The 14,117-nt window shown below is 34.6% G+C and overlaps 1 protein-coding gene across 5 annotated transcripts in view; it reads right to left on the bottom strand.

Moving 5' to 3' along the window:
* olf413 (DBH like monooxygenase olf413) overlaps positions 1 to 14,117 on the bottom strand; it is a 237,236-nt gene that overhangs the window by 173,795 nt on the left and 49,324 nt on the right. For all 5 annotated transcript variants that reach the window (XM_036360265.2, XM_070112116.1, XM_036360264.2 and 2 more), the window contains one exon: positions 2,205 to 4,084. In XM_036360265.2, coding sequence (XP_036216158.2) covers positions 2,205 to 2,747 — 543 coding nt within the window. In that variant the 5' untranslated portion in view covers positions 2,748 to 4,084. The remainder of the gene's footprint in view (positions 1 to 2,204; positions 4,085 to 14,117) is intronic.

The following is a 14,117-nucleotide window of genomic DNA, read 5'->3' on the forward strand; positions in this document are numbered from 1 at the left end:
TTCTGTGCCAAAAACAATACTGTAACGATGACCAGGTAATCGGAGACCTAGAATTTAAAACGTTTCGAAGGCGTTTTTTTTCAGAAAATTAAAATTCCCGTTATGTTTTGAACACACTACGTACATTTAATTTTATAAACCTTTATAGCAACTTTAAATTAACTTGGTATTTCGCTATACTAAAACAATAATATGTATGATTTTTATGTAATTGTAATTAAAAATAAAAATATCTTATCTTATAAATTTCATTGTTATTTTGTTGGTTGTATCTTTTTGGTTAAATCTGAATGCATCTTGAAGATTCTGTACGGGAATATGACACTGGCGGTGGCTTTAAAGAGTTGCTTGTTGCGCATGCAATCAACTTTTAACGTGCAATGTCATCATTGCGATCCACGTTCTTTTACTTATTTGTTTGGCACATACCGGTTGTATTTCTGTCATTAAAAAAAAATTCTGCTAGAATAATAATTCAGATTGACAACCCAACTACGAGAAAATTGCACATTAAATTGGGCTTCAACCAGTGTTGCCACTCACAGCTAACCCTGAGAGAATCACTAGAAGCTAAGCTCCTTGCATTGGAAACAGTTAGATATATACGAAAATATATACATAACCTGTATTCGATTACTACTCCGCTGAAAAGTATAACAATGGCTTTTTGTAATAGAATACGCCCTTCGGTAATGAATGGAAAGTCTCTGAGCATTGATCTTCCATGAAAAATGTTTCGTAAAACAGAAAATAGAGGTGTTAACTCCAATTCTACGTGTAGATGAATATATTATAAATAAAAACTGAAACTGCTTCAGTCAAGCTTCTAGTTTCACTAAACTAAAAAATTTATTCAAATTATAGTCATATCTCATACCCAGAAGGAAACGTAGGAGATCCTATAAAATATATGTATATAATGGGTGTTTTTTTCGAGGTATAGAATTTTAAGTTGGCATTACTCTTCAGTTCAGTTTGATTTGGCAATTCAACGCTTGCAAATAGTGCAATTTTATTTCGAAAATAATGATTCAGTGCGGAATACGTATCGCGCACTACGTTCATTTTATCGCAGTGATCTTCTGGTTAAATGACTACGTCAACAAACAAAACAGCCGCATTTGAAGTGAAGTTAATCCTCAAGTGTATGTCGAAACACCGTTACATCCAGAAAAACTGACTGTTTGGTGCGTTTTATGGGCTGGTGGAATTATTGGTTCGTACTTCTTCAAAAAAGATGATGGCCAGAACCTTTTTATTCCTGATTACTAACTTTTTCATTCCTGATTTGAACAACCATGATGTCCAGGAGCTGTGGTTCCTACAAGACGGCGCAACATGTCACTGCTGGTACCACAAACGATTTATTGAAAGACACGTTTGGTGACCGCCTAATTTCACGTTTTGGACTTGTAAATTGGTCTCCAAGATCTGGTGATTTAACACCGCTAAACTACTTTCTGTGGGGTTATGTAAAGTTATTGGTCTATGCGCATAAACCACAAACACTTAACCATTTGGAAGACAACATTCGCCGTGTTATAGCCGATATACGGCCATGTTGAAAAAAGTCATCGAAAATTGGACGTCCACATTGGACTACATTCGAGCCAGCCGTGGCGGTCATATGCCAGAAATTATATTTAAAATGTAATGCCACAAGATTATATTTCGGATAAATAAAATCCATGTCAATGGATTAATCCATCGTTGTTTTATTGCAATTTAAAGTTCTATACCTCTAAAAACACCCTTTATATGGTAAAGGATCAGCGTGACGAGCTGAGTTTATTTAGTAATGAAGAAGCTACTCATTTGTCGGAACCGCCTATATCGGACCAAATGCTTATACAGTTATATACAGGTGTATATATAAATACATATCTAGTACTTCCATCCTCCTTCCAATTGTATTACTAAAGTTGCTATAACTCAAAAACTTATATATTGAAGCCTACAAAGGTTATGCCATACAATAACAAATGCTCTTAGTTTTTTCAAAATATGTACATAATTACAAACCTACATATATACATACAAAGGTCACATAAGTAATGATGGGGATAAAATTTAGACATCAGAGAGATAAATATTCTCAGATACAAAGCAAGAATGAGCGTGAAAATACTTATGAACTGCGTGTGTAAGACCAATTATAGTTAAATGGGTGTGTGAAATATATTTTAGTATACTCTTCAGCTCACCTGAAAATATGTTTGACCCTTGTCTACCCATCCGATGGCAATGTCAGAGCCAGCGAGGTTACCGTCGGGCGAAAAACCAAATCCAACGTAACCCAGCGTACGTGCTTGTACTTCGAACGTAATATCTTGATTAATGATTGTCCATAAAATACGAAAATCCTCATTCAAATCGACCGCATGATCCCAGCTCAAAGCGTTGCCTTTACCATTGCCTCCAACATCACTAATACTCAAAACACCCAAACGACTACTACCTTGACTGTCAATAGTGGTTGAACTGTTTTCGCTACCGTTGCCCACTGTGGCTACTTTAGCTGTCATTGCCACCGCTGCTGCTGATGCTGTCGATGTTACCGAGGCTGTCGCAGCAGCAGTTGCCGTCGCCTCCACTGTTGACGGACAAATGCAACTCACAGCCATGATGAAACATGATATAAAACATGTGATTAACGATAACAGCGATGAACTTGAATGTTTCACTTCCCCTTTCTGCGCCGCCGCTTTAGAAGTTGAATTGCTTATTGGAGACATTGTCGTTGCCATTCCGTTCTAAATTAATGATATAGCGATGAGTGTGCTTGTCCTGTGAGCTTATGAGCGTATGTGTATTTGTATGTTTGTGCGAACCTCCTCTCGGGTGCGTGTTAATAGTTTTCAAAACGAATGGTAAAAAACAAATGTAAAGAATGTGTGTAAGTGTTATGACCGCTTGGTATTTGGCCGCATATGCCGAATTTGACAGTTCGTTTTTATAAATTACGTTTGGGTTGACCAAACTATTTCGTTTGTAGCTGCCAGTCAGCGTTTTATTGTAGATTGGCTACGCTCTTCACAGCAACTTGGCTAAAATAAGTGTATGCATGCGAACCCAAAACCATCCGGATTCAGTTGAACATATGCCTGTAGCTTGCGGCAAGCAAAGTGCTTCAAAATAAAGTTGACAACAATTTGGCGCACGTCATTTATTGCTTTTAAATCCCGATACGAATGGTTTTAAGACTTGCCAACGCTGAGGTAACACAACGCCAATTGCTGTGTTGTTTCCCCCGAAATCACTTTTACGGCAATAGGCGATAGTTGGGCCGTTTTGCCGTATTAAAAACAATTTTTCCATCCGGTGGCGCCATAAGAGAAAATCTACTGTGATGAGCCTTTTTTATGCGCTGTTGCCTCGTAGCAAATGTTGTTTATGACCTAGTATAACAAACACACATACATACATATATATGTTCGAATATCATTTATGTGAATATATAAGAGCGTATTTGCGGTTTTATGATCTACTTGTAATTTCACTTTATTTGGCCTTTGCTTTCCCTTGTTTATTCAGTTTTGCTTTCTTTCGTGGTTTTTTGTGTGTATTTCATTTTGATGTCTGGTTTTTTTGGTGTATCACAGCTCTGATGTTATAAATATCGTTAAAGTTTGCTTCAAGAATTACTATTTTAGTCGATTATATTGTAGGTCTACATGACTATAAGAGCGAGCAGGAAGATGGGTAGTCTTCTACAGTATCCTTTCAGTTTTATTATTTCGCTATATTTTTTATGCTTCTTTAGCAGCTAGAAATGACAGGCCGCTTTATTTTAATCGGAATTTTATTGTATTTATTTGACATCGGAAGTAGAGACGTGCAGTTTCAGTACCAAAGTGTCTTGCTCCTATAGGAGAAGTTCACTGAGGTAAAGACGTGCGACAAATATTTCTAATTAAGTTTACTTTTTGCTCTTCCGTTTACGTCGGTTTTGTGCGTTTTAACGTCTTCGTGTTCTCACGTCGGCATTCACGTAATTTTTACGTGTCCTACCGTTTCGGTTGCATCAATCTTTCAAGTTAAGTTGTATTCAAGGTACGTGTACAACTGTAGCAATGTAGGATATCTGAAAGACAGAATAGACAAGAAAATTACACGTAATTAGTTTAATTTACTTTTTAAAATGTGTTTGATGTGTGTTTAGTTGTTAAATCGAGTATAACTGCATAAATGACTGAAAAGACAGAATTCAGCTGTCAAAAAAGTCATGGAACTGAACGTTGTCTGTTCGCGGAAATTGGCGTGCGCTTGCTGGGCGACGCAGGGCGGATTAGTGATACGCGAAAGGAGGGCATGAATAAGCTCATGGTATTGTAATTTTGCTTGGCTGAAATGGAGGAACAAAAATTACCTCTGATCGTTTTTTGTCGATAGTGAGGGGCAAATTCATTGAAAATTCAGTGATGGAAAATAAAGCCCTGAAAAGTTGCATAACCGGTATATTTAGATTGGTCAATTAGGCCATACCTACTGTATGGTCCTTAAAGTATATTTATTACCTTACAGTTTGTAAAATCCTGAAAGAATCGTCGGAAACAATATACAATATACAACCATGTGACCAGAAAGAAATCGGAAATCCGGAAATTCATCAATATTTATTATGTCGCTTTCAAAATATGCACTTTCTGAAGCGATATGCCACCTCTTTTTCCAATCATCGAAACATGCCACGTAGGTGCTGTCCGGGATCACCTTCAGTTCCCTCTGAATCAGCCAAATCCGCATTTTCTAACATTCGCAACGATTTTAGTGTGCGGAATTGGTTCGAAACACAACATTTTAAGCAACTTCTTTGTTCAATATTTTTTTCTATTGTAAAAATCTCAAAACAATACTGAGGTCGCCTGATTTAAACAGCTGATACAAACGAACAGGTAGACATATCGCACTCCTTTTTGGCATAGTATCTAAGGACAGTACTACCAACTTAAAAAAAAACTGCTGTAAAATATTCAGCGTGGGCAGTTTAAATGAAATTTTTTGGAAAATTTCTGGTCACAATGTACGTATATGCTAACTGATCATCATGGCGAGCTGAATTGATTTAGCCATGTCCGTCTGTATATACGCAAACTAGTTTCTCGTTTTTGAGATATCGATATGTTATTTTGGACACGTTCTTTTTTAGCCAATAAGCTGTTCATTTATCGGAGCAGCCGATATCGCATAGTGGTGCATATAGCTATCATACAAACTGAGCGATCGGAATAAAGTGCTTGTATAAAAAACTTTTTCATTTGACGAGATATCTTCTAGAAATTTGGCATGGTCTATTGTTTAAGGCAGTGGTCCAATCTCCGAACAAATTGTTTAGATCGGACCATTATATCATATAGTTGCCGTACTGATCAAAATCAAGTTTTTGTACGCAAACTTTTTTAATTAAGAATGGTATTCCAGCTTCGGTGCAACCGAAGTTAATGTTTTCTTTTGTTTTCATTTATTAACAATGATTTTTATTGACTTACTTTACTTGCATTCAAAATCTACATTATGACAGCACCGTTTCCTTGTATTGGAGCGCCTAAAAATCCTCGATCAAATAATAAAATGCTTAAATAACTCAAAGCACACCATTTATCGAGTTAAACATTTCATAGCAGAAATGTAATCATAGTTGATAACTTTAAATCGTTAATGTAAAACATATAACATTAAACTCAGAGTTGCAACTCCCTTAAATTTGCAAAATACCCTCATCAGAAGACATTAAACAAGAGCCTGTGCGAATTTTCACATTTATTAATAATCATATGATAAAATTACCTTGAGCAAGAGGAGAGTCTTTGCGCAATAACACACTAGTTGGATAGAAATGCATATCGATTCTGACCATTTCAGGGTGATGCAACTAAATTCAATTAAAATACAATGTTAAAGGTGCATAAAAGAGAAAGCATTAACATACACACATGCCTAATAGAATACGAAATGAGTTTTTCAAACGTATTCTAACGGGGTTTTTTTAGACGTGTGGTTTTCAACGAGGCAATATTTTTTTAAGGTACTTTTCTTGACAGCTATTACTTGATTTACACTCAGTTTCCTTTGCCATTTTATAATGAACAGAGTTACTCCGGGCCCCGTTTGGAAATCGCGCAAATTTATTACCAGTTTTTAATACGATTTTCACAAGAAAACTTTGTTGAAAAGAAGCTCTCTTTTGGTTGAATAGATACGGGAATAAATAAAATTTTCGCATTTGGAGTCTTGGTAATCCAAAAGGAAATCATTGTTGAAACGCCGCTACATCCTCAAAAAGTCACTGTTTGAAATGCTCTTTGGGAAGACGGAATCATAATGTTAAAGTTAATGGGGAGAGCCATGATTAATGACTTTTTCGTGCCGGAATTGGAGGATGCTGATGTTTACGAACTTTGATTCCTACAAGACGGCGCTACACGCTATACAGCCAACGAAACAATCAATTTATTAAAGGAAACTTTTGGTGAATGCATTATCTCTCTATTATTTGTGAGGTTATGTAAGTTTGTTTGACAGCTTGGAAGAGAATATGCGTCGAGTTATTACTGACATACGGCCTCAATTGCAGCAAAAAGGGGGCGAAAATTGGGTTCCTCGGCTAGAATTTATTTTAGCCAGCAGCGGACTTCTTAAAAACCACATGTCTAAAAAAAGTTTTTATTATATGAATAGTTCTGATGGGTATATTAAAACACTCAAACTAATCCAAAGTTGCTCCTCGCTTAAAAATAACGTTTAGACACATAGCGTGGTTCATCCACGGATGCACGATCAGTCGTTACATCTGACTGAAACAAGTCTTATACAATTACTTTGTGAATTAACTGTGCTTGGTAATGCTACGAAATGATGAGTATGTAAAGGAAAATAGTTCTCGGATACATATTAACAGCTTACTACTAGCAGTCGTGAGTAAAAGTAATATGAACAAGGATTTCCCTAAAATTGCCTAGGAAAGAGATATACTTGTATGTATACAACAACTACATAGATAACAAGGTCTAAATGTTAATATCTTAATCTGTTTATAGATTCTCCAAAATGATTTGTAATTTTTCGACATATATGTTGGCACAAAACTTTTGCTGGTAAACCTGAGCATTTGCCATTTAGAGTACCATTTGGTCCGGATAATACAATATTCTATTCCTACAGGAAACATTAACAACATTACGTTACATATTAACAGCTAACATATAACAACACTTGGAGCTGCAGCGGGAGATGAGTAAGTTTTTTTAAAATTTGATTTTATTTTAAGATTATATCATTTTCATAATAAAGCGTCTTGCATCATATTGGCGCTCGGACGCTTCTCGATTTGCCTGTACTGAAAGAAAATTTTATATAAAGTTGTCATTTTACAGTGTACCTGAGGATATGCTAAATACATAAATAAATGCCATTCAACGAGAAATACATAATTACTATTTATGTCTGAACAAAAAGTAAATATCTATCACTTTTGCCAGACACGGTTTATGTCTATATTATAATTATTTCACTCACTATCTGTAAATTGGAAAGTTTGACCAGAGTAGATAATTTTTTAAAGCAAAAAAAAAAAAAAACATAGTATCAGTTACTACAAATGTTCCAAAGCACTCAAGGAAAGTTAGTATTGCAAAGGGGCGTAATCAGGTCACTACACCGCCACGATATTAATCGAAATCCTATGAGTTGCCATAATTTAGCCACACATTAAGATACAAAGCTGTAATTTGGTACACGGGATCGCAGTAGCGACGGACACTCGTGGATAAAAGTTTTTTAGAAGTGGGGGAGAACTCGCCCTAAACCGTTTAATGTACACATCTTCCAAACCGCTAAAGCTAAAGCAACCAAAATTGCTGAAAAGAAGCCCTATCAGCAATTCTTCATAAACTGTGAAAATGGTAAAATCAGATAATAACCACGCCCACTCCCCATATAACGGTTATGTTGAAAACAGTTAAAGTGCGATAACTCACTGAATAAAAGAGTCACAAGGTAGAGAAGGACTTTATAAGACTAGGTCTAACAATTTAACAAGGGGCGTGGTACCGCCTACCTTTAGGTGAAATTCTATATCTCAGGAACTGCTTGACCGGTTTCGACTAAAATTTGGTGGGTGAGATAACTCACACACATCCTATCACACACTGTGAAAATAAGAGAATACCAGTATAAAACTCAAACATCAAAGAATTTGTAAAAATAGAACTTTCTAGAAATTGTGGACTATAACTTTTCAAGAAACCAGACACCAAATATGTAGAACCCAGTGCATACGAGGCTGATTTTTACCGATCACATCGGTAAACCTGTGACGTCTGGTATTGAAATTCGGGGACAATATTTTATATTGACAGCATGGTCGTTCTGCCGAAAATAGGTAAAATATATGTAATATGTAAGAAATCATAATGAAATTCAGAAAGAATTTCTAATTAATAAAAGTGTATCCTCTTGCTTAAAATGAATGAAATCTGGGATTTACTTTCCCGAGTTCCCATATTCCTAATATACGGATTTTCAAAAATCCGCTTAACTTAATACCTTATATGTGAGTCAATCTGTGATCTTTCTTAATGAAATTCAGAGAGCCTCTGGTTCTGATAGTTATACGAGTATGTTGCAATATCGAAACTGGATAAAATTGGGTATGAAAACACCCTTGCCCCAATATACCTTATATAAGAAAATTGATAATTATATAAGAACTTCCTACTTCCGGTTGGTTTTATATCGCATTATCGGTCAATATGTAAGATACCTTTGCAAAATTAAGTTAATGTATAATATAGGATGTATATAGTTTAAAAAAATATATGAATTTTGTTTACGAATTTCCTCGAATCTGCGATTTATAACAAGATGTATATAATTTAATTAAATTTGAGTGTAATTCTTTTACGATTTCGTCGACCAATAAATGTTGAATTCTTTCGCTACAGTTTTTAATATATGGTTTTGCCAACCCCTGAAAGAATTTCCCAGCTTTCGCTTACACCCGAACTTAGACCTTTCATACTTGAATTAGTTTAAAATAATAATTTTGATCTTTATTTTGACGTAATATAAAAAAATAACTCTATTAGGCAATTCACAAGCTTTGTCTTATGTCGTATTTCAATAGTCTTAAAAAATGCGACACTTGTGAGCACCCCTTATTCGTTGTATGTCATATTGTATAAAATTTCTACACTTCACCAGCTGACAAATATTAAATTAAAGCTTATTTATGTGAAGGCTTTCTTAACGTTGAAACGGAAACAACAAAATATTTTTGTATTTCCTTTTCTTCAACTTAATTTACCTGAATATCGTGGCTTCCTTTCATATTATTATAGAAATTGATGAAATCTATTTAATTTATTAAGTTTAGGCACTTAAACGTCAACAATAAAAAAATTAAACAGATACAGCTGATAAAATAGCACACTCAAAAAACATACCTCGCCGTGTTGCATTTGTCGTATTTAAATTTTGGTATGGGAAACAACAACAGTGTTGATATGACACTCTTAAAAAAATAAGACAATATGACGATATGACACCTTGTGAACCCTACATGTTTCAATCGAAAATTCTCATGTCAAAACATGAGTTGTTTTACAAAGGAAGGAAGAATTTTTCTTGGCTGAAATCTTTATTTTCCGATGATATAAAAAATATTGCAGAAAATGCCAAAGATCCAAATCTGCCTTTGTATTTTATCTACCTGTTATTTCGTAGTAGCAGCTGTTTAGTAGGGCAAATTTTCATACTCTAGGAGGAAATCGAGTACTAGTTAGACTATATCCGCAATCTTCTGGAAAACTTTTTGGATAATTTAGAAAATAAAAGAGAGGAACGGAGAGAATATATAAAAGAAATCCTCACAAAAAGAGTTTTTATTGAATTAGTTAGCATATGTTTCTATATTTTTCTCTTTAACTTTATGCTTATTTTGTTTCATGTTTTCTTACTTTGTAATATTAAATGGCAATAAAGTTAAAAAAAAACGACAGCAAATATTTCAAAAGCATTGACATTTTTATGAATTGTGAACACAAATATATACATAATCAATTTTATATATAGGGCAACAAACCCACTATAGACCAGTGTAATACCTGTGTATAAAAAGTATTCCCTTTAAGGATATTCTAAAAAATATTTCCGCGCAAGTTAAGGGAAATTGAATGAAAAGGCAGCGAAAACACATTCTTATAAAATAGAAGTGGTAAAGAATTCAACCTAGAAGGTACGTTTAATTGACACTTGACACATCCTTTCACTATCAGCATAAAAAACTATAGCTATAGTAAATCTATGTGCCCCTTAGTCTCCTACTTATCTTTTACACAAAGTTTACTACAACTAAAATATGTATGATCACCTAAGATAATTAAAGACAGTACTATACCGGAGAATAAAATGTCTGAATAATGTTGTTGGGATATATGTATATGTTATAGTTATCCGATCTGGATGATTCCGACAAATAATCAAAATACACCTGTGTATTAATTTCATATATTGTACAAATTTTTCTAATCCATAAAAGCTAAACTAGACCTATATTTTCTTAGGCAAAGTTGTTCAGAATGATCCGTAGAACATTTTCCGTATATGCGATTTTTCTGTGGCTCTCTACCAGTCGACCCGCTCTAATACACATTCAATATGATTCAATTTAATAATTATCATTATCAATCATTATTAAACCTTTCAATCCCGAAACATCTGAAATTAATTCAAATCACTAAGAATGCTTACCTGGCTATAAAATGTGCATATGTTTGTGGGAGACTGCTCAATTATTACAGACATATGTAGGAAAATATTGTTTGTTTGTCTTTAATCGCCCTTTTATTCGCACTTAATTATGTGTTAATTGATGATCAAAAGTCCCATCGAATCACTTAAACAACAAAGTCAGTTCTCCATGGTTTTGAGTGAGTACACACATATTTACATACATACAGAATTAATAACATCAAATGCATACTTATGTATATGTAGGTTGATACGTATCAGTATGTTAGAATAAAAACAAAAATTATCTAAAGGAAGACACAATAATGAATAAATTCCATAGTACTGTCATTGATACTTACAAGTGTTGTATAAGTATAATGCTCATTTTATTCCATATCTAAAAAGTTTGGTAATCATTAGGACACACCTTCTATTTTCTCCCTACTCTGCTTTAAATATACTTGTACATGCATACAAATGTACATATATGGAGACACACATGCAAACATACCATACGTTTAAATAATACATTTAAAATCCCTCGTAAATCACATGCTGCTATCATCATTTAATCTAAATGAGTCTTTCCGTAGAAAACAGGCAGACTTCACATTCCAATGCCGCCAATAATGCCTTGAGAAATATGAGATACTCATGTATGTACCTATTTGTATATTTGTACATATATTTTAAGTCTTTGAGATGTGTAAAACTAACATATAAAATGCAGCACTTATCTGTGGCAAAGATCTGGACCATTAAAAACAACACGCCACCATCAGGTATTGCTCTGACGTACATATGTATGTGTTTAAACATATTTACATATATATATATGTACATGCTTTTATAAAACACATGCGTTTAGGCGTATGTAATTCATTCTTAAAGGCACAAACAGTCATCGACACAAAACCGTGGCCCGAATCAGCTGATACGACCTATCTCATGAGAGCGCAATGTAAATGATCAGTCACCACCGCTTTTACCGTCCGCTTCAACAGACCGTACGATAGGATATCCGCGAAAATTAGATTTTCGCGTAGAAGCGAGTGAGCTGAGAGTGAGAGAGCAATCTCTTGCAACGCAGAGTTGCCAATCTCGATATTTTGTAGTAATAAAAAAATGAACTTGAATATATTTGAAATATTCTTAAAATAACTTAAAATCACAGTCGAATACACTTGTTTATAGATAGGTAAACTCATTTAATAGTTGGATTTTAGTTTTGAGCTTTTACATTATGAAAAATTATAACTAAAAAACTAAATGTGTGAAAAATCGTGTATATAAATAGACCAATAGCAACATTGGTGAAAAGAAAACAAAAGAGAACAACTGATTTCTGCGTTGCAACTACGGGCATAACTTTTGACAAATTTCGTTTGATACGGGCGGTAAGTAAGGAAGGGAGGAATGTCGGTGACTATTGGGGCACTAAAACTTTAATAAAATAAAGAAACTGAAATATAATAAAATGAGAGATATTCAGTTCGCATCATTACCACTGTTTCCCTATACGGCGTATGCATGGGGATTCCTTTGACGCTCATTATCGGCAAATTCTCTTTTGGTGTCGCTCTGTGCGTTCACATGAGCAAAAAAAGTCCAGCAACTTAAATCGATTTTTTTGTCATTCCTTTTCATAAAAGTTTTGCAAATGTTTGTGCGGTTCGGCTACGCGAGACTTAGAGTGTGTTGCATATTGCTTGCAAGGAATTACCATTAATGTGGTAGAACAATATGCTTAATACAAGTAGTTTCAAAGAAATACTTAAGGCGGGAATTCCCTAATCCACCAGAATGTATTGAATATCCACTACTAACATTTTCAAGGCTAAATATATGACAGGAATTTCCCAATCTTTCGGGAAGTATTAAATTCCCCTAGTTTTTTTATTCCATATTTCTATTTATTTTTTATAAAACATTCATAAAATAATTACTATTCTCATTTTAAATAAATAATATTCGAACAAAATCCTTGCGGTTAAGAGAAATAAATATAAAAGCATCTTAATATTTTATGTATGAAAAAAAATTTAGGAAAAGTAACTCAATTTTTATTACAATTCTAAATGTTATTAAACATTTTAAGTAAATATTTTTGAGTATCTTAATTTTTTGCTTATTCACAATTTTTCAAAATATTTCTATTATTCTATGCGTACATATTTGCATATTACATACAAAAAATAGATAACGAAATTAAAATTTCCTGACATATCGTATATATTCATATGAAACCGAGCGCTATTGCAACCATGAAAAGAATTTCAAAATGAAAAGGAATGCTGAATTGCGTAGCAGTGAACTGTTACGAACAAGAACACAAAACGGGACTCCCGAGCACGAGTGGCACGGTCCCTTCGTCTTTAATCATCGTCCCCTCGCCCACAATAAACCGGTTTGGGTTACAAAGGAGTTCGTGTGTGACCTGGCACCTACTCGTATTGTAATATTTATTATGCTGGAAACAGTCACCGACACAAAACCGTAGACCGAATCAGCTGATACGACCTATCTTAAGAGAGCGCAATATAAATGAACACTCACCACCTCTTCTACAGACCGGATATCCGCGAATATTGGATTTTTTTCCGTAGAAACGAGGGAGGTGATTGCTCTCTTGCAACGCAGGGTTGCCAGTGTCGATATTTTGTTTAAAAAGTAAAAAATAAACTTGAATATATTTAAAATCTTCTTAAACTAACTCCAAATTACAATCGAATACATTTATTTCTAAATAGGTAGACTATTTTTCGGCTATATGGGTCAAATGAAAACAAAAGAGAACAACTAATTTCTACGTTGCATCTACGGGCATAACATTCGACAAATTTGATTTGATACAGGCGGTAAGTACGGAAGGGCGGAATGTCGGTGACTGTTTCCAGCATAAGCCTGAATGAGAGCGATGCAGATGAGAGGTGCGAAAATGAGCTTCGAATAAAGAGCCAACTTTAAATTTTGTTTTAAAATTGGTAAAATTTTTACCGAAACGTTTCAATTGATGAAACAAGTTTATGGCAATGATTGCCTATCCCGTAGCAGAGTGCACGAGTGGTTTCAACGTTTTCAAAGTGGTCGTGAGGACATAAATGACGATGAGCCGAAACCTAAAAAATCGCGCCTGCAGAAGTCAAAAGTAAAGACAATGCTGATTTGTTTTTATGATTCCAAGGGTATTGTCCACAAAGAATTTGTTCCACCCGGCCAAACCGTTAATGCGGTATTCTACCTTGGAGTTTTAAAGCGTTTGGTGCGCCGTATTCGACGTGTTCGGCCCGAATATCGCGAAGATGGAAGTTGGCGTTTGTTGCACGATAATGCGCCGTCTCATCGATCGACGCTTGTGGCCGATTATTTGACCAAAAATCACATTT

This window comes from Bactrocera oleae, chromosome 6 (genome assembly GCF_042242935.1).
Source record: "Bactrocera oleae isolate idBacOlea1 chromosome 6, idBacOlea1, whole genome shotgun sequence".
Classification (NCBI taxonomy): Eukaryota; Metazoa; Arthropoda; class Insecta; order Diptera; family Tephritidae; genus Bactrocera; species Bactrocera oleae.